The 27,997-nt window shown below is 36.0% G+C and overlaps 1 protein-coding gene across 2 annotated transcripts in view; it reads right to left on the bottom strand.

The window, feature by feature from the left end:
• Hsd17b4 (hydroxysteroid 17-beta dehydrogenase 4) overlaps positions 1 to 27,997 on the bottom strand; it is a 98,200-nt gene that overhangs the window by 13,320 nt on the left and 56,883 nt on the right. For both annotated transcript variants that reach the window (XM_048792006.1, XM_015488616.2), the window contains exons 16-19: positions 15,566 to 15,631; positions 4,213 to 4,282; positions 3,513 to 3,619; positions 2,294 to 2,380 (exon numbers count right to left, since the gene is read on the bottom strand). In XM_048792006.1, coding sequence (XP_048647963.1) covers positions 2,294 to 2,380; positions 3,513 to 3,619; positions 4,213 to 4,282; positions 15,566 to 15,631 — 330 coding nt within the window. The remainder of the gene's footprint in view (positions 1 to 2,293; positions 2,381 to 3,512; positions 3,620 to 4,212; positions 4,283 to 15,565; positions 15,632 to 27,997) is intronic.

The following is a 27,997-nucleotide window of genomic DNA, read 5'->3' as shown; positions in this document are numbered from 1 at the left end:
GGAACACACAGAAAGCCAGAATAAAAAGTGCCAAATTCCTGAAGAGTAAAAGACAGAGTACAATGTCCACATACAGTATACTCAGAATACATTTGTTCTGTTAATATGGAATAAAAATAGCTAGAAACAGATCATAGTGGTCTTTTTAAAAGTATTAATTCTAGTTTGAACTTTTAGTTTATGCTGTGTGTACTTGTTATCTAAATGTCTAAATAGCCTTTTGCCAAAACAGTCATTAAAGGAATTCTAATTCTTCCTTTCAAATTATTCCAATGGCTATTTCACAGAAATTATCCTATCCTTTTGTATCAATACCAATAAGTTTAAGGAAGCACTTATTAAAACTTCGATTTTTAACAATCAAGAACTATGTAATGTTTTGAACAATAATAAAAAAAAAAGAATTGTAATGCAAAAAAAACCCAAAGTACATGTATAAAGGCATAAATTAGCATGAACATAGTTTATATACAGAGATATGAAAAATTGTGCTCTATGTGTGTAATATGAATTGTAATGCATTCCCTGCTGCCGTGTATTTAAAAAAATAAAATAAAATAGATTTTTAAAAAAAGAAAAAGAAGCTCATTCTCTCTTAATTACTTCCCTTCATACTTTAGAGAAAAAAATAATTTTGTTCATTCTACTTCAAATTAAATATAGTGAAAAGTACGAAAAGAGACAAAAAATGAACAAAATGCATATTAGTAAAGTACTTTCTCAAACAAGTCGAGCACAGCACTTTAAAACATTGGTTTAAATGTAACAGGAAGGAAGGAGTCTTATATATATTAGTAATAAAAAGAGTATCTCTAATCACTATGGGGAAAATACCAAATATACTGAAAGGATAAGAAGGCATGCTTAAAACTGCAAGAATGACTTCTTGGTCTGTTAAGTTTTTATTCACAGAAATGTATGTACTGTTCACTGCTAGCACTGTTTGATGATACAGTCGTGGTTCTCAACACTTTAGTTCATAACCTTATCTGAAAAATTAAACTTACACAAAACAATTAGAGAACAAGAGGGCTCTAGAATATGTGGCACAGATAGTAACTGTGTGTACATATGGGTTGGAAAGAGGGGAGGAGTAAGAGACTACCTCTAAGAGTAAGGCAGAACTTGAAGTCCTTAAAACAGGAAGAATTTGAAAAGTAAAGAATATATGCATAGATTAGGCAGGAAAACAGTATAAGCAGCAGGAAGAAATTGGGACTAAAGCAATCATATAAGCAAAATATTTCAAAGTTATCAATTTGAATGTAAAAAAAAGATAGTTAAAAGAGGGTGCTTGTTCTTCCTAGAGTCAGGCTGACCTGGGTTTATACCTCAGCTCAACCACTTACTATGTATAAGCCATGAGCAAACTATGACATCAAGATTTTCTTAAGAACCTAGATTCTCTTGTATTTCAATACAGAGTTGTAATGCATTTTAAAGTTTATAGTACGGCCTATTTACAGTTAAGAGAGTTGTTAAACCTGCTCTATGTAGTGAAAAATGACCACACAGTTTGGGGGTTTTGTTTTTGCTTTGTGGTAGTAGGAATCAAACCCAGGACCTTGCACATGTTAGGCAAGTGCTCTACCACTAAGCTAAATCCTCAGCTTTTTTTTTTTTTTTTTTTTTCTTTTTTTGAGACAGGGTTCTCAGTATTTCCCTAGGCTGGCCTCAAACTTGTAATCTTTTGCCTCAGTCTCCCAAGTAGCTAGAATTACAGATGTGCATCATCACACCTGCATAAATTTTTTTTTAAATCTCACAAATAAAACAGTGATTGCATGTCCTTTTTCTCTTTTAGTGGAACATTGCTAATTCCAAAATTAACTCTATAGGGAGATATACCATTATTTGCTTTGTTATGTATTAAACGATTAAGCTCAGGTTTTCCAATTATGCAAACACAGTAAATATTCAAATATACTTTCAAAGTTACCATAAGTGATGTTATTTGTTACTCAATATTAAGTTTTTATAGGTGTTCCACATCTGGGACTAAATGAATTCATTAGGCCCAGACTGCATTGCAATGTGTGAATTTTTGTATAATCAAGATATGATTTCTGTCCAGAAAAAAAAAATTAAAAAACAGAATCTTATTGTTTTTTATTAGTTTTGTCTCTATCTCAGCAAAATATTTTAGAACTGAAATAAAGTAAATCAAATTCCATGTATAACTACAATGCTAAAAAAAAAAATTCAAAGATACTATTGATAAAAATATCTGTTTTTTTCTCACATCCATACTACTAACAACAACAACAAAAGCTATCAGGAGCATTATTCATACCTTAGTTTGAAAATGAATCCTGTTTCCTTCCTTCCACATTTCAGTTTGTAGAGTTTGTCCCGGATATACTGGTTTTGCAAAACGAGTCTTTTAGGGAGAGGGGAAAGAAAGTGGGGGTTAAAAGTCCTTTTAAAATAAAACTATTATACTAGGAAGGGGAAACTAGAGTGGTTAGAGAGCATAAAGAAAATAGAGGCTTAAAAATGTTTAGACTCAAACTATCAACAAATTAGTAGAGAAACACTATAGATACTGCATTAATAAGCTAAAATTCTTTTAAATACTGAATCAATTTGAATCAAGATACTACAAAGTATCTTGACAAATCAAGAAACAAAACCATAATCATTAGGTGAGTTACATACATAACAACCACAGGTACTTAAAGAGTTAAACATGGTCTAAGTCAGGGTATAAGGCCTGACTGGTATATAAAGCAACGTAATTTTTACTAGTTCATAATTTTCTATATTTCATTGAATCTGTACACAATTATATACTTAAACATAGCGATACTAAAGAGCATGAAAACAATGTTATCAAGGGCAAGACATCAGAAAATGCATTTTCACTACTGCATGGGGTATACACTAATAAAATATTTAAGGCAGTATCGAGTACCTTCAAAAACTTTTAAGTGTACATCTTTTGACTTTATGCAAAAATACTGAGAGCACGGATATTTTCTCTTATTATTTAAAATGGATAAACATTTGAAAAGTATAAAAACTAAAAATAATATGCAGCCATCACATTACAGAAAGCATGTTAGAGTTCAAATACAGCTACTTTACATTTTCTGTTAAATTAATGCAAATTACAAAACAGAAAAATGAAAATCTTTTAAAAACAGATGCTGATATCTATGTATACACCTAATTTATAAAATAATCCAATTAATATGTTACTTTATATACAGAGATATGAAAAATGGTGTTCATATGTGAAACAAGAATTGTGATGCATTCTGCTGTCATGTATTTAAAAAAATAAAAGCAATTAAAAAAAAAAAAAACCAAAAAACCATATAGGATATCCTTTGTGGTGCATGGGTAAAACAGCTATTTATAGCTACAAAAGGAAAATGTGAACACTGCCAACTCAATGAAATAATTAAAATGTCTATTGTTGCAATATAGTACTTATTTTAAACACTAAACTTCTTTAATCATAGAAAATAAAGAACTAATATTCAAATTACATAATAATGTTCATATACCTTAATTGCCTTGAACCTTGACACATCATTATCCGCAAACTGCCGTAAAACATGCCTGGCAGAAAATCCAAAGGTACATAATCCGTGTAATATGGGCTTTTCGAAGCCTAAAAAAATATACAGAATTTAGGTGGATATAGACAATTTCATGTTAAAAAAAAAAAACAAGTACCAAGTTAATTCAGGGTTTTTTAAATAGTTTTTAAATTAGCCTGAACTTTACTATCTATTTTAAGAAACATGGAAAATATTTTTTGCAAACAGTGGTTTCTGATAGAAAATCATGAAATTAATAAAGAAGAAAAGGATGTGAGATCTGGGGGAAAAAAAAGAATTATTAGTTTTAATTGTGACATGAAATCACCCATGGTGATCTATTTCAAAATCTGTGTACACCATTGATTCCTCCCTGTCATTGCTCTCTTCTAAGAAATATCCTTGTCCTTTATGTTAACTTAGCCTTCCCCATAGTCCTATTCTAGATCTTACACTAGCAGGAGTTCACTCCACCATAACCTGAATTTCAAGTATATCATTTTCCGAACACTACTTCCATATCTAGTTTTAAAAAATATTTTTAGTTATAGATGGATCTTTAGCATAAATATAATAAGAGATCTTTTTTAAAAAATGTTACTCAAATTACCTGTCATAAGTAGCAGTAGCTAACATTCTTCATTGATACATACTATCAACTCACCTGCAAGGCTAGCAAAGTTAGGGTCAATGTGTAAGGGATTCCAGTCTCCACTGAGGCGATACAAAGCAGCCTGTGAAGAAAGAATCCTAAAAGTCACTAGTATTCATTTAAAATAGGAAATATGGGAGATCCAACATGGCGGGCTAAAGGGAAGCAGTATTCTGTGTCGCTCTGTGATCTGTGATTAAAGTAGTGGGAATACTGTTTCACTGGGAGTGATAGAGGACCCCCACAGCTGTACCAGCCCAGGAATCATGGCCACCGTGCAGCACAGGGCTCCAGGCCTCACTCAGCATCAGAGCAGAGCCCCCGACTACTTGCCCACGCAGGGCTCCCTGGTGCCCCAGTAGAACCACCAGCATCAGCACCTGGGCAGGACTCCTCACTATCTACCTGTACAGGAATCCCAGATGCCAATCACACACAGGACCATCCAACTGCTACCCACACATAAAAACTCTGGCTGCCACTCCCTTGTGGACCCTCATCTACCAACATGGGGCTCCCCTGGTAGCCTCCACCTTGGAACTCTGAAAGGACTGCCACAGTCCCCTATGCACGGAAGCCTGCCTGCACCAGGAGACATAGCACAGGCTCTTAAAACACTGACAGCCACAATACTGCGTACCACAGAGCTGAATCTCTGAACACATCATCACCCAATGACATCATCCGCTCCCCCAACCCGATTTGACTTCCCAACCCTGAAAGAGGCTGCCTCCATCTTGGGTCACCTTTGTCGCCACCTTTAGTTGGGGCAACTCCCAGTTTTGAACTCCAGCTGGGCAGGTACCTATAATCCCCCTTTCCCTGGCAGCCACTAAAGGCACAGTGACTGCCCAATACAAAACAGCTCTCCAAGACAGATGGTTAGCACCAACAAGACCTCAGGAGAGAAAGGTCTCGAATTAGGAGTAGAAAGGGAGAGGATGAGTGAGATACAATTTAGAAACTAGACAGCAGGAACTGTGAGGCCTACAGGAGATATAAGGAGATAAGACCAGATGCCCACATCACATAAGTGGACCCCAAAGGAGAACCTTGGGGTGAGGTGTCCCATAGGGGACAGGTGGATGCCATAACCCACTTCCAGGTGCCCTGCACCCAAGACCACCCCTCCCAACCTGGTAACCTTCAACATCCTGAGGGTGGAGATACCAGCAAACAGGAGACAACCCCACCTATTGGATGAGGAGGGAAGCAGGAAAGATACTGATCTCTAACCCCCCCCCCACAAAAAAATCCTTGTTTCTTCATTCGAGGTTTTTTTTTCTTTCCTCTCCCCCTCTCTATTCTCTTGCCCTCATATCCCCAACACATGTGAAACCAAGTACTTTGCATGAATTAGGATACTGAGGACTAGGATGTCTAATAGTATATTACAGTTGTGTTGTATAGTCTCTTCTCCTATTTTACATTTTTTATTTTTCTTAATATTGATGTTTTATATACTCTACTGTCTTCCCACTTGTCTACCTAAAATCACTTCCTCTTCACCTGCTACTAACCATCTTCTTTAGAGTCCTCTTTCACACTTCCTAAACTCTAATAACTAAATCCTTACCTCCTACCCCCTCCCCAAATCTCATCGTACACCTCACCCCCAGTTCTTTGTCCATCATCAGAAATTGTAAACCCTTTTGCAAACCTACAGTTTATATTAAAGATAATAATTGAACTCACCATTTCTGTATACTGTGACCAAGCTGTAAATATCTTAATAGCAACTACTAGGTTTAAGGTTATATAGTGTTTGTATTTGGGATCTGTAAACATTGTTCTTATCCTCCTTAAAGGAGAGGCATCGGAACCCTGCAGGAGCACTATAAGCATATGGGGTAAAAATGGTAACACCTTGAATCCACAGTGCTAGAAGGGAAGAGACGTGAACAACATGAAAAAACAAGGGAAGAAAGTGCGCCAAACAAACCAACATGCTACATTATTAGAGTCCATGGCCAGTACAGCAAAAGAAATGACTGAGGAGTTCAGAATGAACATAACTAAAATGTTCTGTGAATTAAAGGATGATTTAAGAGAACACAGGCAGTAAAAGATCATTTCTACAAAGAGCTACATAAGCAAGCACAGAAAGCAAAAGATTACTTTAATAAGGAGATAAAGGTCCTGAAGAAAAATCACCAAACAGAAATTCTTGAAATGAAAGAAACAATAAACCAAATTAAAAGTTCAAATGAAAGCATCACCAACAGAGTAGACCACTTGGAAGATAGGACCTCAGATAATGAAGAAAAAAATATACAAACTGAAAAGAATATAGACCACACTGTGAAGAAAATGGTAAGAAATTATGAGCAGAACATTCAAGAAATATGGAATAGCATAAAAAGACCAAAGAGTTATTGTGACAGAGGAAAGCATAGAGTTCCAAACAAAAGGAATGAACAATCTATTCAATGAAATAATATCAGAAAACTTTCCAAACATGAAGAATGAATTGGAAAACCAAATTTAAGAAGCCTATAAGATGTCAAATGTACAAAATCACAATAAATTCACATCAAGGCACATTATAATGAAAATGCCTAGCATAAAGGAGAGAATTATAAAAGTCACAAAAGAAAGGAATCAGATTACATATAGGAGGAAACCAATTAAATTATATGCAGATTTTTCAACCTAGACTCTAAAAATTAGAAGATCTTGGAACAACATATATCAAGCTCTGAAAGAAAATGGATGCCAACCAAGAATCTTATATCCAGCAAAACTAGATTTGATGATGAAATAAAAACCTTCCATGATAAACAAAGGATAAAATAATTTACAACTAGAAAGCCTGCCCTGCAGAACATCCTCAGCAAAATATTCCACAAGGAGGAAATGAAAATCAGCAGAGGGAGGTATTATAATAAATGAAAAACTAATCAAAGGGGAAACCAAGTCAAACTAAATAAGAAAAATAAACAAAAATGGCTGGGAATACAAATCATGTCTCAATAATAACCCTGAATATTAATGGCCTAAACTCACCAATCAAAAGACAGAAACTGGCAGATTGGATTTTTTAAAAAGACCCAACATTATGCTATCTCCAAGAGACTCATCTCATAGAAAAAAACATCCGCAGACTGAAGGTGAAAGATTGGGAAAAATCATACCACTCACATGGTCTGCTGAAACAAGTAGGGGTTTCCATCCTCATACCAAAAATGGAGACTTAAGCTATGTTAACCAAAAAGGGGTAAAGGAGGAGATTTCAAACTGCTCAAGGGAACCATACACCAACAAGACATGACAATTATAAATATATATGCCCCAAGCAATGGAACATCTATGTTTATCAAAAAACTCTTCTCAAGTTCCAGAGTCAAACAGACCACAATATAATAATTCTGGGTGACTTTAACACACCTCTTCACCACTGGATGAATTATCCAAACAAAAGCTGAACAAAGAAACTATAAGAACTCAATAATACAATCAATAACATACACTCGCCAGACTATATATATAGATTATTTTATCCATCAATGAGTGAATACACTTTCTTCTCAGTAGCACATGGATCTTTCTCTAAAATAGACCATACATTATGCCACAAAGCAACTCTTAAAATGCGGGGTAGTATCTCTACTTTTTTGTATTTTTTATCAGATCACAATGGAATGAAATTAGAAATCAATGACAAAATAAAAAATAAAAATTACTCCAACACCTAGAGACTAAATAACATGCTACTGAATGAACAATGGGTTGCAAAAGACATTAAGGAGGAGATTAAAATATTCTTAGAGGTAAATGAGAACACAAACACAACATATCAAAATCTCTGGGACACTATGAAAGCAGTACTAAGGGGAAAGTTCATTGCATGGAGTTCATTCCTTAAAAGAAGAAAAAGTCAACAAATAAATAACCTTACATTACATCTCAAAGCCAGAGAGAAAGAAGAACAAATAAACACCAAAAGCAGAAGAGGGAAATAATTAAAATTAGACCTGAAATCAATGAAATTGAAACAAAAGGAACAACTGAAAAAAATTGACAAAACAAAAAGTTGGTTCTTTGAAAAAAAATAAAATTGACAGACCCTTAGCTATGCTAATGAAGAGAAGGAGACAGAAAACTCAAATTACTAACATACATGAAGAAAAAGGTAACATCACAACAGACACTGCAAAAATACAGAAAATAATTAGAAATTATTTTGAAAACTTGTACTCCAATAAAATAGAAAACATCGAAGGCATCGACAAATTTCTTAAGTCATATAATCTGCCCAGATTGTATCGGGATGATATACACAATTTAAACAGACCAATAAAAGATGCCATCAGAACCCTACCAACCAAGAAAATCCTAGGACCAGATGGATACACAGCCGACTTCTATAAGCCTTTGAGGAAGAACTAATACCAATATTCTTCAATTTATTTTAGGAAATAGAAAAAGAGGGAGCACTTCCAAACTCATTCTATGAGGCCAATATCACCTGATCCCCAAACTGGACAAAGACACATCAAAGAAAGAAAACTTCAGACCAATATCTCTAATGAACATACATGCAAAAACTTCTCAATAAAATCCTGGCAAACCAAAAACAAAAACATATCAAAAAGATAATGCACTACAATCAAGTGGGTTTCATCCCAGGGATGCAAAGTTGGTTCAACATACAGAAATCAATAAATATAATTAATTCATCACACATCAATAGACTTAAAGATAAGAATCATATGATCATCTCAATAGATGCAGAAAAGGCATTCAACAAAATACAGCACTGCTTCAAATTCAAAACACTAGAAAAATTGGAGATAACAGGAACATAGCTCAACATCATAAAGGCTATCTATGCTAAGCCCCAGGGCAATATCATTCTAAATGGAGACAAACTGAAGGCATTCCCTCTAAAACCTGGAACAAGACAGGGATACCCTCTTTCACCACTTCTATTTAACATAGTTCTTAAAACACTGGCCAGAGCAATTAGACGAAAGAAATTAAAGGGATATGGATAGGAAAAGAAGAACTCAAATTAGCACTATTTGCTGAGGATATGATTCTATACCCAAAAAATTCCACAAGAAAACTTCTAGAACTAGTAAATGAATTCAGCGCAGGATATAAAATCAACACCCATAATGCCGCAGTCTGGCTGGGCACAATTCAGGAGCCACTTGTCAAAAGAAACGAACTTTATTTTTAGAACCACACACGCCAAACAAAACAGCTCCTCAGGAAAAACCCTCACAGCCCAACTGCCACCACCGGCTTCCCACAAGCCTCTCAACCTCCCCCACTCCTCCTGCTCTTGAGGCCGATTGGCTGGGTCATGTGGGCGGAGCCAAAAAAGTCCCCCAATGAGCAGCTCCGTAGTCTGAAAGGGCGGGGAAACAGCCCAATGAGCATCACCGCAGAGGAGCCAATCAGCTAGATGTTGCTGGGGCCACTGTGAGCCAATCATCAGCTGGCAGTCTGAAAGTTTGCTGGGGCCCCTTCAGCTGTGGCTCTCAACACCATAAGTCAAAGACATTTTTATATATCAGTGACAAATCCTCTGAAAGGGAAACGAGGAAAACTACACCATTTATCTTTATTTTATTTTTATATGGTGCTGAGAATCGAACCCAGTGCCTCACGCATGCCAGGCGAGCGTGCTACCACTTGAGCCACATCCTCAGCCCTACATCATTTATAACAGCCCCCAGAAAAATAAAATACTTGGAAATCAAATTAACAAAAAAAGGTGAAAGACATATACAATGAAAACTACAGAACGCTAAAGAAAGAAATTTAAAAAGACCTTAGAAGATGGAAAGATCTACCTTGCTCTTGGATAGGCAGAATTAATATTATCAAAATGACCATACTACCAAAAGCACTACATAGATTTGATGCAATTCTAGTCAAAATCTCAATGGCATTCCTCACAGAAATTGAAAAAGCAGTTAGAAAATACATCTGGAAAAATAAGAGACCCAAAATAGATAAAGCAATCCTTAGCAGGAAGAGTGAAGCAGGTTGCATCACTAAACTAGACCTTAAACTATACTACAGAGCAATAGTAACAAAAACAGCATGGTACTGGCACCAAAACAGACTGGTAGACCAATGGTACAGAATAAAGAATACAGAGACTAACCCACAAAATTACAATTATCTCATCTTAGACAAAGGCACCAAAAACATACATTGGAGAAAAGATAGCATCTTCAACAAATGGTGCTGGGAAAACTGGAAATCCATATGCAACAAAATGAAATTAAACCCCTATCTCTCACCATGCACAAAACTCAACTCAAAGTGGATCAAGAACCTAGGAATAAAACGAGAGACCCTGCATCTAATAGAAGAAAAAGTAGGCCCTGATCTCCATCATGTCAGATTAGGTCCCAACTTCCTTAATAAGACTCCTATAGCACAAGAACTAATAAATGGGATGGATTTAAACTAAAAAGTTTCTTCTCAGCAAAAGAAACTATCTGTGAAGTGAATAAAGAGCCTACATCTTTGGAGCGAATTTTTACCTCTAACACATCAGAGGACTAATCTCTAGGGTATATAAAGAATTCAAAAAGCTAAATACCAAAAGACAAATAACCCAATCAATAAATGGGCCAAAACCTGAACAGACACTTCTCAGAAGATGAGATCAATAAATATATGAAAAAATGTTCAACGTCTCTAGCAATTAGAGAAATGCAAATCAAAACTACTCTAATATTTCATCTCTCTCCAATCAGAGTGGCAGCTATTAAGAATACAAACAACAATAAGTATTGGCAAGGATGTGGGGAAAAAGGCACACTTATACACTGCTGGTGGGACTGCAACTTGGTGCTGCCAATATGGAAAGCAGTATGGAGATTCTTTGGAAAACTGGGAATGGAACCACCATTTGACTCTGCTGTCCTTCTCCTCCATCTATACCCAAAGGACTTAAAAACAGCATTCTACAGGGACATAGCCACATCAATGTTTATAGCACCACAACTCACAATAGCTAAATTGTGAAGCCAACCTAGATACCCTTCAGTAGATGAATGGATAAAAAAAAAAAATGTGACATACATATACAATGGAATATTACTCAGCAATAAAAGAAAATAAAATCATGGCATTTGCAGGCAAATGGATGGATTTGGAGAAGATAATGCTAAGCAAAATTAGCCAACCCCCCCGCCCCCCAAAAAAGCCATGTGTTTTCTCTGATATAAGGAGGCTGATTCATAGTGGGGTAGGGAGGGGGAGCATGGAAGGAATAGAGGAACTCTTGATAGGGCAGAGGGGTGGGAGGGTAAAGGAGGGGGCATGAGGTTAGAAATGATGGTGGAATAAGATGGACATCATTTTTGAAAGTATACGTATACAACCAGAGATATGAAAAATTGTGCTTTATATGTGTAATATGAATTGTAATGCATTCTACTATTATATATAACAAATTAGAATAAAAAATGGAAATCAAGAAAACAAAAAAATAGAAAAATAAAAATAATAAATTGCATTGCACTATCTGTTCACCAGCTCAGTGTGAAGAGCACTGTATATTAAAAGATTTTCATTGTGTAATAATGTGAATACCAGCAGCAGTAATTATAAAATCAATAATTCATAACAAATATGTCCTCCTTATATAATTACAAAAACAGAAGAAAAAATCATATTTAAAATGAATACTAAATTACAAGGTACCCAAAGGAGAAGATATTCAAATAAAAATGTGATAAGGGTGGAAGAAAGGGAGTGACAGAACCATGAAAATGAAAAGGAGAACAAGAAGGAATTAAAAGGAAAAGAGAAAATAACTGAAAGAAAAAGATCTAACATATACCTGGAGTAGCTGAAGAAAGAAAAAACTGAAAGAAAGCTAATATTTAAAATTACAATCCTTTAAAAGATCTAATATATATATTCAGTGAGCAATGAAACCTTCAAACTTTAAAGATAAAGAAAATATTGAGGACCTCAAAAAACCAAATATCTTCTAACTTGCAGACTGGCACCAGACTTCTCAAAAAAAATATTCATAGCAAGGCAGAAATGCAGCAGAATGCGTAAGAAATGAGATTTCATACCCAACCAAGTGTCATTAAAGAACCTCCCACAGGAGGAGCTTCATCCAACCCAAAAATAACTTAGCAGCATAGACAAATGACTATCATATTGAACCATAAATTAAGATGAAGACAAAGATAGAAAATGATGCAAACAATATATAAATTTTAAATGCACTGAAAAAGTAAAAATGCACTCTTAAAAATGGGGATAATAAAAAGGGAGAAAAAAAGTAAAAATAAGTTCTTTCTTATACAAAAAACAAGTGGAAGGCAAAGAACAGCAATAGAAAAACTAATAGATTAAATAAGAAAATGAAGCATTCAGGACAGGAAGAAATATATATAGGACTTTTGATTTTCACTGTTATAATGAGTACCTGGAACAGACTTAAGTCTTCCATTATAAACAACTAGAAAATTATTTTCTTTAAAAAAGGGGCAATAAATGCAGCAGTACTATGATTCTTGACCAAAATACACACACACACGTACATACATTGTAGAGCAAATATATACATGTATATACATCACATACACATAGGTGTTCTACAATCTTCACAGATTTCTCCTCATAGTTCTTCCCAGATTACAACACAAGAAAGAAACCCAAATCGCAAAATGCTGTCACTGAATTAAAGAAATATAGATCAGAATGCTGGGGAGCTAGATTTTGTGTATACTAACGAGGAGGAACTACAAGGAAAAGAACTCCAGGGATGAAACAGTGGTCCCTTGAAGACCATACAGAAAGGCCCTAAAAGATGAGACACTACATGAAGAAAGCTAAGTGGAGAAAATTCAAGGCATCCCAGCCAAAAGCTAGAAGCACAGGCCCTAGACTTATAAAAGAAGCCATTTTGGAGGCTTTCAGCCTTGCCATCTCTAAACTACTATTTGTAGCAGAAGGATCACTCAGTCAACCCAAAGAGTCCTGGGAAATAATGAAGATGAAGACAAAGATAGAAAATGATGCAAATGATGTCCTTTGTAAATTTTCACCTTCCCAGGATCATTCAAGTGGAGGTAACATGTTGTGACAGGAAGGTAATGGTGCCATAGAGCCTAAAAGTTTAAAGGAGTCTTCTGGAGCTGAACATGGCAGTAAATTCACTTCTTTGAGGTTATAAGACCAGAAGATGTACAATAGTTCTTTTCTTTTAAATACTGAGAATGGGTAGTTCCAAAAACTAACTTCATTTAATAATGATAACTCAAGTGTTAGGTTATAATAAATAATATCAGGTTTGTATCTGGGAAAATTATATTTTTTCTAAATCTCAAATGCAAAGTCTTATCTCTTTATTGTTTGGTCTTTCTCGACTACTGTAGTTAAATTTTGTTTATTATAAAAATCTATAAATTCACCTGTATTACCGTATCAGTTTGCAGAATCTCTATTTAAGGCATTATAAATAGAATATTCCGGACGTAATATGGATGTCAGTTTCTTTACTAAGAAACAACTAAAAAGTTATTTGATTAAAAAATACTTAACACAAAGTTTGCTGTAATGGCATAATTTTTTTTTTGTTTCCTCCTCCTCAAAGATTTGCCTATCCACAATCATCTTCCACTACCCTCCGATAAATGCTCCAATTTAGTCCTTAAACACACATCATGTTTTCCTCCTCTCCTACACTCTATCATTACTTTTCAAACCCTTTTTTGACAAACTGTGAGGCCTACATCTCTGAGAATATCCACACAACATCCTAGTTCAGCAAGGTCTCATGGTTACTACTAAACCCTTGTGTATATCACTCCCTAATGAGTATCCCTTCTCTGAATGTAACACTTTCTCTACAAATCAAAGTACCGAATTTAACCATTCATTGCTTGAGACAGCTGCCCTAGCTACTACTGACATCTACTTCTGGAGTATCCAAATGTCCTTTCCACTCCATAACAATAAGTGACATTTCTTCTACTTGATTTGTGTTTCCTACAGAACAGATACAGTTTCAGATGGTCCACAAATTCTCTGAAATTTATGCAAAGTTTGTTGCAAACTGATTTATGAAAATTTATATGACACAAAATGGTTCAGAAGCACTGTCAAATGAGTGCTCATTATTTATACAAAAAATTAAGAACTTAGAAACTATCCTTTATCAGAAAGCAAAATATTAAATCTTGCTAAAAGCTAATAAAAAGTTCATCATCTGAAAAAGAGAAAATGATAGAAAACCCTCTAGTAACTGTTTAGAAATTCAAACCTAAGAAATTATCCAACTTTTATCTACAGAAGATAACATTTTTATTTCAGTATAACCCAAGAATAATAACAAAGCATGTGTTGGGTTTTCTGAACCATAAAACCATGAATCATTTTTGTTTTATAATACCCTAACAAATTATTTTTTCTGTTAAACTTTATGTAAACATGCCTGAATGTTTACATAAAGTTTACAGTAAAAGATGGAAAACACTTAAAGGGGGAGAAAAACAATCTAAGGATAAAGTAGTTTTCTTTCTTTTATTTAGTGCAGAAAAAAACATAATTCAGATATACCAATCTTAGTTCTTTTTGAAAATATTAGGTAGGAAACAAATCCTGCAAAAGTTTTCAAATCAACACATCAAAACCAACAAAAAATAAATGAATATTACAAATAATTTGCTGCTATTACACACTAACACACAGTATAACTCTAGAGGTTTAAGAATTTTGTTCAATAACTACACTGTTATTCTTGTGATCACATTAAAAAAGAATCTTGAGGTCTCAAAAAGAAAACTTGATTTTCTCATCTTTATGGTTAACTTTTGTTTCTTAAATAAATCTTATCAGGCCTCCAGAATTTGTGAACTGATAGGGTACTTTACCTCCCCAATCAGAAAACAAATTGGTTACGCCAAATATAAAAAATTAAATCATCTACCATACAATGCTTTGTTTTTTGCCTGTCACTCAAAGTTAGCATGAAATCATATGCTTCCAAGCAATGTGGCACAGATTTCTTTCCCAAAAAGGTAAGGTTGACTAATACCTGCCTTTCTTAACTCATTTATCCTGCCCTCTAAGGTTTTCATGAAATTTTTCACTATTAAGGTAACCAGTCTCTTTCAGGCAAGTACTGCATTGCCACAAAGCACAATGGTATTTGAGTTGACTAATGAAAAAAACTTTTTTTTTTTATCTAGTATAGAAAAAAATCAACAACTAAAATTTATAAAGAATGAATTCCAACCACAGAAAACATACCTTTATCATGTTGAAGACATAGGCAACACTTCTGGATGCAGAGAAGTACAGGGTATCAGAGTTATAAACAAAAAATTGTCATCAGTCAGGTGGATTTATCACTTTTCAAAAATAACCTTACCTGATTAAGTGAGGTGGTATCTCTAAGTACAGCATCAGGAGGTCTACTAGGTACGTTGAGAGCTACCTAAAATCAAAAGAGATTATGTTAAATCTTAAATACAAGTATTATGATTCTCTTTACCTAAACTTGCATTTGATTAACAACCATGTTTCAATATAATAAACTCTGCAAATTAGATAAAGGGGAGTTTTGTATACATTATGTTTAGGAGACTATGATATTTAAAACTGCATACCTCCTAGCTCCATATACATAATTATGTCCCTCAATTGACCCCTTTTAATGTAAGGAATTATATAATCAGATCCATTCTCCAGGTCACAAATAAGTAAAAGTTGAAAACAGTTTTTCCCTTGTAAAAAAGATGATGACTATAACAATTAGACACAATCAATTTAAATAGATTCAATTTTAAATTCAGTCTTTTAAAATCCTTACATATTTTACTTTGGCATCTTAACAAAATCATACATTTTAAACTCAATTACCAAAAAATACTAATTTAATACCAACTTAATGCCAAGACTTAAAAGTACTAATGAAAACATAGTAGCATGTAGAAAGAATCTGAGTACAAATTTATATAGCTAATGTAAATCAAAAATTAAAGTCACATTTAATTAACATTAATTCAATTGTAGTCATATAGCTAATACCTACTAATATCTACTTTCCAATAATTTATAACAGAAACAAATTTTTTGTCTCTAATATGTAAATTTTCTATAATAACATCAGTTTTATTCATTCCGAGTGTTAAAGAATTAGGTTATAAAAATGCCAACCTTACACATAGTCCCAAATTTATGCTAAAAAAATTTTTTAAAAATCATGGTGAAAGTAGCTGTTTCTAAAAATAAACAAGAGGCTACTACTTTTCAAGGATTACCATTTCAGTTGCATGCACTCTGCAAGTTTTATTCATGTATTTATTTTCAGTTCATTCTACTAGGTTTTGGAACAGTACAATTTGGGAACCAGATTTCACTGTTTAGTCATACATTAAGTAGTCCTGAGCTGTCTAGAAAAACAGCTTATTCTACAAAATGTACCCCTTATTTTACAAAAATCTATTTTAAGCCACAGTCATAAAAATACATGCAAAGAACAAATAAGATGGACAGTGCTGCCGTAATAGTTCTACTGTTAACAGGAGAGCAACCAGTTGATGGCAGATGGCTTCACCATGACATAGCATAAGCTCATATTTTTTATGAAAGAACCAAATGATGCTAGTGAGAAATTTCTATTCAATTATTACAACAATATCTAGAAAAGGGATCTAGCTTACAGTACTAGAAACAGTGGAGGCCAAAGGACCATGTGGAAGATTTATCCAGAGTGCTTAAAGGGCAAAAAACAGTCCCCCCATAAACAAAACAAAACACTAGTACCCAAGAATCTTATAACTATCAAAATTATATATTTCTAAAATGAGAGCAAAATTTAAAATTTCCTAGATAAACAAGAGCAGAAAATGTATTGCTAGCAGACCTTCATTACTTCATTATTAACCAATTAAAATAAATATATAGGGCTGAAGATGTGGCTAAGTGATAAAGCACTTTCTTTCCCTGTATGAAGCCCTGGGTTTGATCTCCAGCATGCACGCACACACAATTAGAAAAGGGAAACAAATAGTATGTTGTGTTTACTTAATCAAATATAAGCTCAGATTTATACTTTACCCTTTATAACATAATCTCTTCACTAAAAGCTTGAAATTTAAATGGAAGCATGAAATTACACTTCTAAGTTTTTCATTATTTGCTGGTACCATGCCCAACCTATATTAGGGTTTTTAACAACTTGTAAGTCACTATCTATAGGTAAGTATAACCCCACATAATCATCATCTGATAGCTGTCCAGGTAATTTTGCACATACAAGCAAGAAATGGTCACAAAATTTTAAAATGCAGGCCTAAGACATGAATTCCCCTGTCTTAGTATTGATTGATATTACTTTTAAAATACACGTTAAGCTGGGTGTACTGGCACATGCTTGTGATTCCAGCAGCTGGGGAGGCTGAGGCAAAAGGATCGTGAGTTCAAAACCAAGCTCAGCAACTTAGTCAGGACCTAAGCAATTCAGTGAGACCCTGGGAATGTGGGTCAGTGGTTCAGCATCCCAGAGTTCAATCTCCAGTACCAAAGGAAAAAAATATATGTGTTGATACAATTCACATACAACTCACCCATTTGAAATGTGCGATTCACAGTTGTGCAACCATCACCAGAATCAACTTGACCACATTTTCATCTCCCCTATCTATTACCCTACATCCTTAGCCCCTTTCTGTCCTTAGCTATCTTTGTCTCTAAAGATTGCCTATGCTAAACATTTCATATAAATGGGATTGTATAATATATCATTTGCTATCAATCTAAAGAACATCCTTTAGTCCTTCTTATAAAGAAGGTCCGCTAGCAATACATTCTCTGCTCTTGTTATCTAGGAAATTTTTTATTTTGCTTTCATTTTAGAAATATAGTTTTGCTAGTTATAAGTTTCTTTGGTACCAGTGTTTTGTTTTGTTCATGGTGGGACTGTTTTTTGCCTTTTAAGCACTCTGGATATATCTTCCACATGGTCCTTTGGCCTCCACTGTTTCTCAAGAAAAGTCAGTTGCTAATTTTATTGGGGTGCTTTTTAAAGAGATGAGTCATTTTTCTCTCATTATTTTCAAAGCATTCTCTGTTCTGGCTTTAAATGTTTTTTCTGATACATAAAATATGGATCTCTTTGGATTTATAATCCATTTGGAGTTGGTTGAGCTTCCTAGATAGGCAGACTTTAACCAGTCATTACCTCTTATGGCTGCTTTCTCTTTTTCTGGTACACCCATTCTGTGACTGTTAGTGTACTTAATGGTGTCCCACATTTTTGAGCCTCTTTTTTTCTCTCTGTTCTTCAGATTCTATAATCACTAATCAAACTGTCTCCTTCAAGCTTTTTGGTTCTTTTGTTAGTTCAAATCTACAGTTGGGTCTACAACAGTAAATTTTTCATTTCAGTTATACTTCTAGCTCCAGAATTTCTATTTGGTTCCTTTTTATAATTTGTGTCTATTAATTGATATTCTCTATTTGAGCATGGTTTCTTTTAGTCATTTGAACATATTCATGATAGCTGCTTTAAAGTCTCTCTAAGTCCTTTGGAAAAGCTGTTTCTGTTGTCTGTTTTTTGTTTTTGTTTTTGTTTTATTGTCATCATCTGTTTTCCTTTCTCCTGCCTATGGGAAACATTCTCCTAATTCTTTCATGTCTTATAATCTTTGGCTGATAACTGTATAGTGTAACAACTGGACACTAATCCCCTCCCCTTTCTATGGCTTGTTAGTGTTTAATTCTTTGTGTAGAAATTAGACCATTTTGGTACATCTATTTCCTCCACAGTGTGCAGGCCTGAGTGTGCACACTGTCACCCTGGAATGACAATAATTTTAGCAGGGCTTTCTTCAACTGTCTCTCCCTGATCTCTATGAAACTCTCTGTCTCTTTTTGTATCATCTCCTGCTATTAGGCACCAATAATCGTCAATGGACTCTACTATTTTCAGAAATATCTTGGGGCACAAATTGTTCCACAATCTAATCCAATTATATTCAGGCCTCAGCTGAGGTAGTTTTTGAGATCTATTATGACTGGAGGAGGTCTCTTATCAGCCATCTATTCTCTCTAGTTACCTTCTAGCTGGGCTATAGTGTAGCTTCCTACTCTCATGATGATACCATCCTTCCCTTGATTGCTCATCACTAAAGCTACCTTGTTTTTGAGGGCATCTTTGTGCTTGAATTTCCAAATATTCATTCCCAAAAGGAGTCAGTTTACATGAGAAGAACTTCAGAGTTCTATCATTATAGTCTTCCACTCCCTTGAGACAAGATGGAAGCAGGGATTAAGACCCAATTCTCTCCCAGGGACACCCTTGTGTTACAAGAAGAGCGCTACAGAGAGGCAGTTGCTTCTGGTCTTCTCAGCTTACCTTTCCAAGTGTGGAACTTCTCTATGAGAAAGCTGAGCAGGCAGAGGTTATAATTCAAATGCCACAGATACTCACTATTCTGATCAAAATATTGATTTTCTTGAATAAATGTTTTTTCATTTGCTGTACAGCTTTTAGGACTATTTCCAGAAACTAAATGGTTGCTTTCTAATAATTTTCTTACAGGTAGTTGTTTCAATGGCAACTGGATTCAAGAAGCTCCTTATGCCATCATTCCAGAAATCACCTTTCAATACTGCTTTCAGTAATACTTAATATACTACAGTAGAATATTAACTACAGTATAATCTCATTACCAGAGATAACTCGGGAGATAAAGGTCAGGTTAAAGTAAAAATCCAAATTGTAAAAAATTAAAAAAAAAATGTTTTTAGAGTTTGAGAAATAAATAATAACTAGAATTGTCATACTTAAGAGAAATACATAGTTCATATAATGAGTGAAGATTTTAATCTATACGAGGATCACTTGTGTTAGGTTTTTCTAAAAACTGTTGGTCCTACAAAGATTATACAAGAAAGTAACAGATATCCCCATAATTATCTCGGGTGCATTTTTTACCTCAATTGGATTTTTCTAAACATAAAATATGTTATATGTATAATATACAAACACAAATAGCATTTTATATCCAAGAAACATTCTAATTGAAAGAATGTGCATTACTGAGTCTCTCTACTCCTTTTGGGAATGAATATTTGTAAAAACATCCTGAGACTGAAGGGACATATGGCAATTTAAAAACAAAATACAAAATTAAAATCCTTAACTACACATCTATTTTGCTTATAAAGCCAGGCCTTGAGAAATCAGATAGAAGATACAGGCAAGATGGAAGAACAGAGGTGCCCTCCAAGTGACTCCACCAGAGGAGAATGAAAGCAACAAACAGAAAGTTGTATTTGAGACTGGTGGGCAAGGGAGAACTCTGGAAATTAAGAAACAAGTGATGGGAAAGCTAAGCAGCACTGAGAAAAAGTCAACCTAGAAAAAAGAGCAAAGTAATGTATAATATCAAGTTCAGCTGCCTAGCCAGCCTGGATCAGGAACCAGATACTGCCCAGAAAAAGCATGCAATCCCAACCATAGTAGGAGACAGGCAGTCCTAAATGCAAGAGAATTTCACAGAGCTTACAAGCTTTAAATCCAGTTTGGGGAACTAGTTGGTATAAAAATGAGTAATCTGCTCTCAAGAAGGAATCCACTTTGTGTACCCACCCCCAACCCCAGAACTTAAGTTATAACAATAGCCATTGCCAGACACCCTCTTAGCTTAGGGACTGACAGCCAGGCCCCTATCCCCACCAGAAACTTTGAGCTTGTATGTACCTCTCTGGGCAGAAGACAACCCCTTCACTGTCTGGCAGTTCAGGACCATGGCTGCCAAAGCCACAAATCTGAGTCCCACCTACACTTGCCCCACAGGAATTAATAAAATGTGTTTTTTTTTTCATATTTAATTTTTTTAATTTAAAAAGCAGGATTGGAAAACATAAAACTAAAATGTTTTTTAAAATTAAAAAAAAAGAAAGAAAGATCCTCGGTCATATTTTTAAAAAAATAACAAAGAAACTCTAAAAAAAAACCTTTGGGACATCATTAAGCAAACAAATATTCTATTATTTGAATTCCAGAGGGCAGTGGGGGCAAGATGGCAGATCAGAATGGGGCAGCATTTCTCCTAACTCAGCCATCCAGACAGAACTCAAGCAGTGGGAATACTAGGTCTCCCAAAGACTTAGAGTAAAAAATCCTGAGACTGGAGGGGCAGTCTGCCCTAGTCAAACCAGAGACTATTTGACTAATTAATCAGGTCTAAAAATAAAAAACCTCTCCATGGAGTTTATCAATCATTCACAGAGAGCCAATCCAGAAGCCATCTTTGGACTGAAGCACAGTGGAGCCTATAGAAACTGGAAACCCAGATCCAAGAATTTGCAGCTAGGTCTGTGTAGGCCTATCTAAGCCTAGCAAACCTGTGGAAAGGTTTAAAAAAAAAAAAAAAGGAAACATTTGCGGGGGCGGGGGACTACACAGGTTAGAGAGTCTAGAAGAGAGCCTAGCTCTCCCCAGGTCCAAAAGACCTGCTGCTACCAAGGATTGACAGGGGCAGCTATTGTGGGTCAAAAGGTTGGAAGCAAGGATATGAGGGCATTTTGCTCCCAGCTTGCCCAGGCTGTCTGGCACCTACCAGGTCCCTGGCACCAGCCTGGTCGCTGGCTTCCTCCCCAGTATGGCATCCACCAGTGACCCACTAGGTCCAGTACTAGTCGAGGGCCCTCCAGCTCCCCAGTCCCCAGTTTCCCTACACCCTCCCAGCCCCTGACCCAGCCTACCACTCTGCCCACTAGGCCCACAGCTCCACATGCAAGGCCACTGCTTCACCACCAGACCCACCCAGTCCAACATGCAGCTTTGTGGCAGGCCCTCAGATCTAGGCACCCACCCCTGACCCACCTGGTGCAGACCACCTGGGCCTCCAACATGGCCAGGCCCCAACTTGCCCCACACACTGCTTTGCCACCAGACTTGCCCGGTCCAGCACACAGCCTCACTTCTGGCCCCCAGGATCCAGCAGCAGGCCCTGATCCACCTGCCATCCAGACGTGGCCAACTGCTTTGCCGCCCTCCATCAACCCAGCTTCCCTAACACACCACCTTACCTCTAGACCTACAATCTAGCCTGCCCAAACTAATCTCCCAACAAAGGAAATTGGGAAGTCTTAAACCCCAACCTTCAACACGGTGAGCAACACAATAAAAAGGAAGAACATACCACCCATGGCCTATATTCCTGCACTTAGATCGTACCTCAAGAAGAAATGAAAAGAAAATCAGGTAGGTACAGACAGTGAACACATACACTCACTATTTTCTCTACCATAGTGAATAGGGCTCCTTAAATTCTTAACACTTTACCAAGATTTTTATTGTTGTTATTTGTTTGTTTATTGTGGTAGTAGTTCTGTTTTCATGTTTGATTTGGAGTTTCCATATTGGAACTTTTTTTTATTTGAATGTGTACTGACTGATTTAAGGATTCCTATACATATTCATATTTGTTACTCTTTCATCTCTAGCCTTTTTTCCTTTTTCTTTTTTTTTTGATTGTTGTTTTGTTTTGTAGCAGACAGGATTAAAAAAGACCCAACAATATGCTATCTCTAAGAGACTCGCCTCATAATACATGATTGTTTATTTTTTTTTTTACAATGGAAACTGCTGATTCCAATATTCTTAAATATAGTACCAATTAACACTAAACATCAAAACAGGAACTAAGGACCTAGTCTACTGCTATATACTGTCTGCATCCATTGTTGCTATCATTGGGCTCCCCACCCCCAGTCCTGGACCAATCTGTAAAGTACAAGTAAAAGAGTGACACTATAAACTCATAAGGTAGAAACTCTACAGCATCAGATCCATTCAGATAGATTGGTAGACACACAAACAATCTGAAAAAAATAAAAAGAAAGAAAGAACAAACCATTCCAAATAACACAGAATACCTCAACATTAGAATCCATTGACACAATAGTGGAGGAAATTTCAGAGACAGAATTCAGAAAAATTCATGGTTAAATTAATCTAGAGGTGAAGGTTGTCATAAGAAATGAAATCAGAAAGAAAATACAAGAAGTAAAAGATCATTTCAACATGGAGATAGAGATCCTGAACAAGAATCAGTCAGAAATCCTCGAACTGAAGGACTCAATAACCCAAATTAAAAATTCAATGGAAAGCATTGCCAATAGACTAGACCACATGGAAGAGAGTTTCAGGCAATGAAGGCAAAATATATAATATAGAAAATAAAGCTGACCATGAGGAAAAGATGTTAAGAGACCGTGAACAAAACTTTCAATAATTATGGGATAACATGAAAAAACCAAGATGTATCTGGATAGATGAAGGTTCAGAGATACAAACCAAAAGAATGCACAATCTTTTCACTGTAATAATATCAGAAAATTTCCCATACCTTAAGAATGAAATGGAAAACTAAATTCAGGAGGCTTACAGGACTCCAAATATATAAAATTAGAACAGACTCACACCCAAGGCACATTATTATGAAGATGCCTAACATAAATTTTAATAAATTTTAATAAAATTTTATAGACTTTCAGAGAACAGCAACAAGGTAATATTTAGAGGGAAATCAATCAGGATCTCAGCCAATTTCTCAACCCAGACACTCAAAGCTAGGAGGTCTTGGAATAATATATACCAAGCTCTGAAAGAAAATGGATGCCAGCCAAGAATACTATACCCAGCAAAATAAAACTTCAGATTTGAGGATGAAATCAAAATCTTCAAAAATAAATAAAAGTTGGGCTGGGATTGTGGCTCAGTGGTAGAGCACTTGCCTGGCATGTGTGAGGCACTGGGTTCAATTCTCAGAACCACATATAAATAAATAAAGTCCACTGACAACTAAAAAAATACTTAAAAAAAAAAAAAAGTTAAAAGAATCCATAACTAGAAAAGCAAGTACTGCAAAACCTACCCAACAAAATATTTGATAAAAAAGAATGAAAAATAAAACTCAAGACTACCAAAGGGAGGAACTACATTAGAAGAATAGTTAAAGGAGAAACTAATTCAAATTAATAAATAAATCAGCCACAAAGAACAATGGAATTATGCATTTGTTGGTAAATGGATGGAACTGGAGAATATCCTGCTAAGTGAAATAATTCAGTTCTGTCAAATGTTCTCTCTGATATGTGAATGCTAACCCATAACAAGGGAGGGTCAGGAGGGGAAGAACAGAAGTTCATAGGATTAGACAAAGGAGAATGAAGGGAACGCAGAACAGGAATAAGAAAGACAGTAGAATGAATCAAACATAACTTTCCTATGGTCATATATGAATACACAACCAGTGTAACTATACAAGATTGGGATCACAATTGTAATGGGTTGCACACTATGTATGTATAATATGTCAAAATATACTCTACTGTCATGTATACCTAAAAACAATAAATAAATTTTAAAAAATAGAAGTAATGATAAAGCATGAAAGGAATTCATTGCAAAAACAAAAAAAAATTCCCCATGAGAAATAGGTTGAAGCCAGAAAAACATGTTGAAATCACTGGAAACAGTTTATTATTATGTCAATGAAAATAAAATTTGATTCTGCTTAAGATTATACTGACATATACTCTAGGATAATAAAACATGAGAGGGAAAAAGAAAAAAGAATTCCAGAGGGTAAAGAAAAGGAAAAAGTCACAGAAAGCCTATTTCACAAAATAACAGCCAAAAACTTCCCACAACTTCAAAAAAGTTATGGATATCCATCAAGCTCAAAGGACAGTAACTTGATTCAACCAAAACAGACTTTCACAAAGATATAGATGCTCAAAATGTCAAAATAAAAGAGAATAGTGACAAGTTACACTTAGGGAATGCCCATTAGAATTACAGCAGATTTATCAGCAGAAACCTTACAGTCCAGAATAGAGGATATAATCAAAATACTGAAAGGAAAAAAATGCCAACCAAGAATACTAAATCCAGGGCTGAGGCTGTAGCTCAGTAGCAGAGCACTTGCCTCACATGTGTGAGGTACTGGGTTTGATCTTCAGCACCACATAAAAATAAAATAAAGGCATGTGGTCCATCTAGAAATACAAAATTTAAAAAGAAGAAGGAAGAAGGAAGGAAGGAAGAAGAAAGGAAGGAAGAAGGAAGGGAGAAGGAAGGGAGGAGGAAGGGAAAGGAGGAAGGGAAAGGAGGAAGGGGGAGGAGGAGGAGGAGGAAGGAAGGAAGAAGGAAGGGAGGAGGAAAGGAAGGGGGAGGAGGAGGAGAATGAAGAAGAAGAATGAAGAATGAAGAATAAGAATAAAGAATGAAGAATAAAGAAGAAGAATGAAAGAAGAAGAAGGAAGAATGCCACTGTCTTCCACCATGATATCCTGCCTCACCTTAAGCCCTGAAGAATGGAGCCTGCTGTCTATGGATTGAGACCTCTGAAATTGTGAATCCCTAAATAAACTTTTCCTCCTCTACAAATGTGCTGGTTGGGTCTTTTAGTCACTGAAGTGAAAAAGCTGACTAAAACAGAAATTGGCACCAGGAGTGGGACCATTTCTGTGACTTACCTGACCATGTAATTTATAAGAATTTGGAGATTTTCAGAATTGGCAGGAAAAATTTTGAGATGTTTAGCAGTGCAAGCTGGAAATGCTTTATACTGTTGTAAGGACACATAAATGGTGAATTCTATTAGGAGCTCAGAAAACCAGAATGCCAAGAGGACCATGGACAGTGAAGACAGGGCTCAAGAGGGTTGAGAGGAAAAGGAGGACATTAGTGGTAATAGGACTAAAGGCCATTCATGTTATGTCTGGCTGAGAAGTTATCTACATTTTGCCCATGTTCTGAGACTTTCTGTGAGGGTGATTTTAAAAGTGATGGACTTCTTAATTTGAAGAAATTTCTAGACAGCATAGCATTCAAGCAGTAGCATGGATACTGCTGGCAGCTTTTAGCCAAATTTACTGTGACATTCAGGAGCAGAAAGCAGAGCAGAAATATTTGAAAACTTGGACTTGAAAGGCAGGAGTAAAACTGGAGCTAAGGAAGTTGCAGTTGTCAAAGACATTTCTGCTACTAAAGAAATGCTAAAGACTTTGATCAGAGACAATGAGAAAGATGGCTTGAGGGCACCTCAGGAGCTGGCAAGACCACATCCATCTCAGGCTCAAGGGAGTAAAAGTAAAATATGCTGCAGACAAGACCAGTTGAGTACCCTTCTTGAACAAAGGGACCTAGGAATTTTTTTCAACATGCTCAGTTACCCAAGCACTCAGAAGCTTCTGCACCCAGGGTCCCTGGAGGCTTGGCTACTGCTCAAGATGGCTGCAGACCCTGGCATCAACCACATGGTTCTGGTTCTACAGAAATACAGGAAGCTGGAGTTTGGGGGTCATGGAGGCTTCCATGAAGATTTCAAAGGAAGGCCTGGGAGTCCCTGTGGGCAGCCCCTGAGAGAACAAAGCATGGAGATGTGAGGAGGAAGCCAAAGCTGCAGTGAAGACTCCAAGATTAAGAAATGCCAGTAACATGGGACATCATCTAGGAAAGCTGCAGGAATCAACAGAGACAACAGAAAGGCCACTTGGGCTACAACCAACAAGGCCACAGGGGCAGAGCTACACAAATCATTTGGACAGAATATCACCATGCCATGTGCCACAGATGCCAAATGTGGAGCTACAGGACTTGTTTGCCCAGCTAAATTTCAGTCTTCCTTTGGTCCCATCGCTTTTTTCTGAGAAGTTTCTTCCACCATGATATCCTGCCTCGCCTTAAGCCCTGAAGAATGGAGCCTGCTATCTATGGACTGAGACCTCTGAAATTGTGAACCCCCAAATAAACTTTTCCTCCTCTACAAATGCATATTTGTGCATGGAAATGTTTATTCCATACTTTTATATATTGGAGACTTGTAAATAGCTTTTGTTTTTTACAGGAACTCATGATGAAAGTTTGCTCTGAGTCTTAGAGGAGGCTTTGAACTTGAACTTTTGGGCAGTCCTTGAATTGTTGAGACAGTGGGGACTCTTGGAGATAGACTAAATGTATTTTGCATTGTAAGATGATCACAGGCTTTTGGGGACCAGAGGTGGAATGTTATGGTTTACATGTGAGGTGTTCCCCAAAAGCTCATGTGTGAGACAATGCAAGAAGATTTAGAGAATAAATGATTGAGTTATGGGAGCTTTCACCCAACCAGTTAATTAATTACCTGATGAGATTAGTAACTAATCAGTAATCGAAGGCAGGAAAGGTGTTGCTTGAGGAGTTATGGGCATGGGGAGGGGCATGACTTTGGGGTATATATGTGTATTTTTCATGGAGATCTCTCTCTCTACATTTCTGATCATCATGTGAGCTGCTTCCCTCTACCACATTTCCACTGATTTCCTGCCTCACCTTGAGTCCTGAGGAATGGAGCTGTCTGTCTATGGACTGAGACCTCTGAAACTCTGAGTCACCAAATAAAATCTTACTCTACAAATGTCCTAGTTGGGTGTTTTAGACACAGCAGCGAAAAAGCTCACTAAAACAGATGATAACTATCATCATGAACACTCATGAATATACAAAACTCACCAGAAGGACAGAAACACAAAAGAGGAGAAACTACATAACAGAAAATTACTAAATCAAAAAAAAAAATGATGAGGGCTGAAGTTGTGGCTCAATAGTAGAGTGCTTGCCTAGCACGTCTAAGACCCTGGGTTTGATCCTCAGCACCATATAAACAAATAAGGATACTGTGACCATCTACAACTAAAAAATATTTTTTAAAAAATGATGTGGCTCAAGCGGTAGCACACTCGCCTGGCAAGCGTGCGGCCCAGGTTCGATCCTCAGCACCATATACAAAGATGTTGT

This window comes from Marmota marmota, unplaced genomic scaffold (assembly GCF_001458135.2).
Source record: "Marmota marmota marmota unplaced genomic scaffold, marMar, whole genome shotgun sequence".
In the NCBI taxonomy this organism is placed as follows: domain Eukaryota; kingdom Metazoa; phylum Chordata; class Mammalia; order Rodentia; family Sciuridae; genus Marmota; species Marmota marmota.
This window is presented reverse-complemented; position numbering and strand designations above follow the sequence as displayed.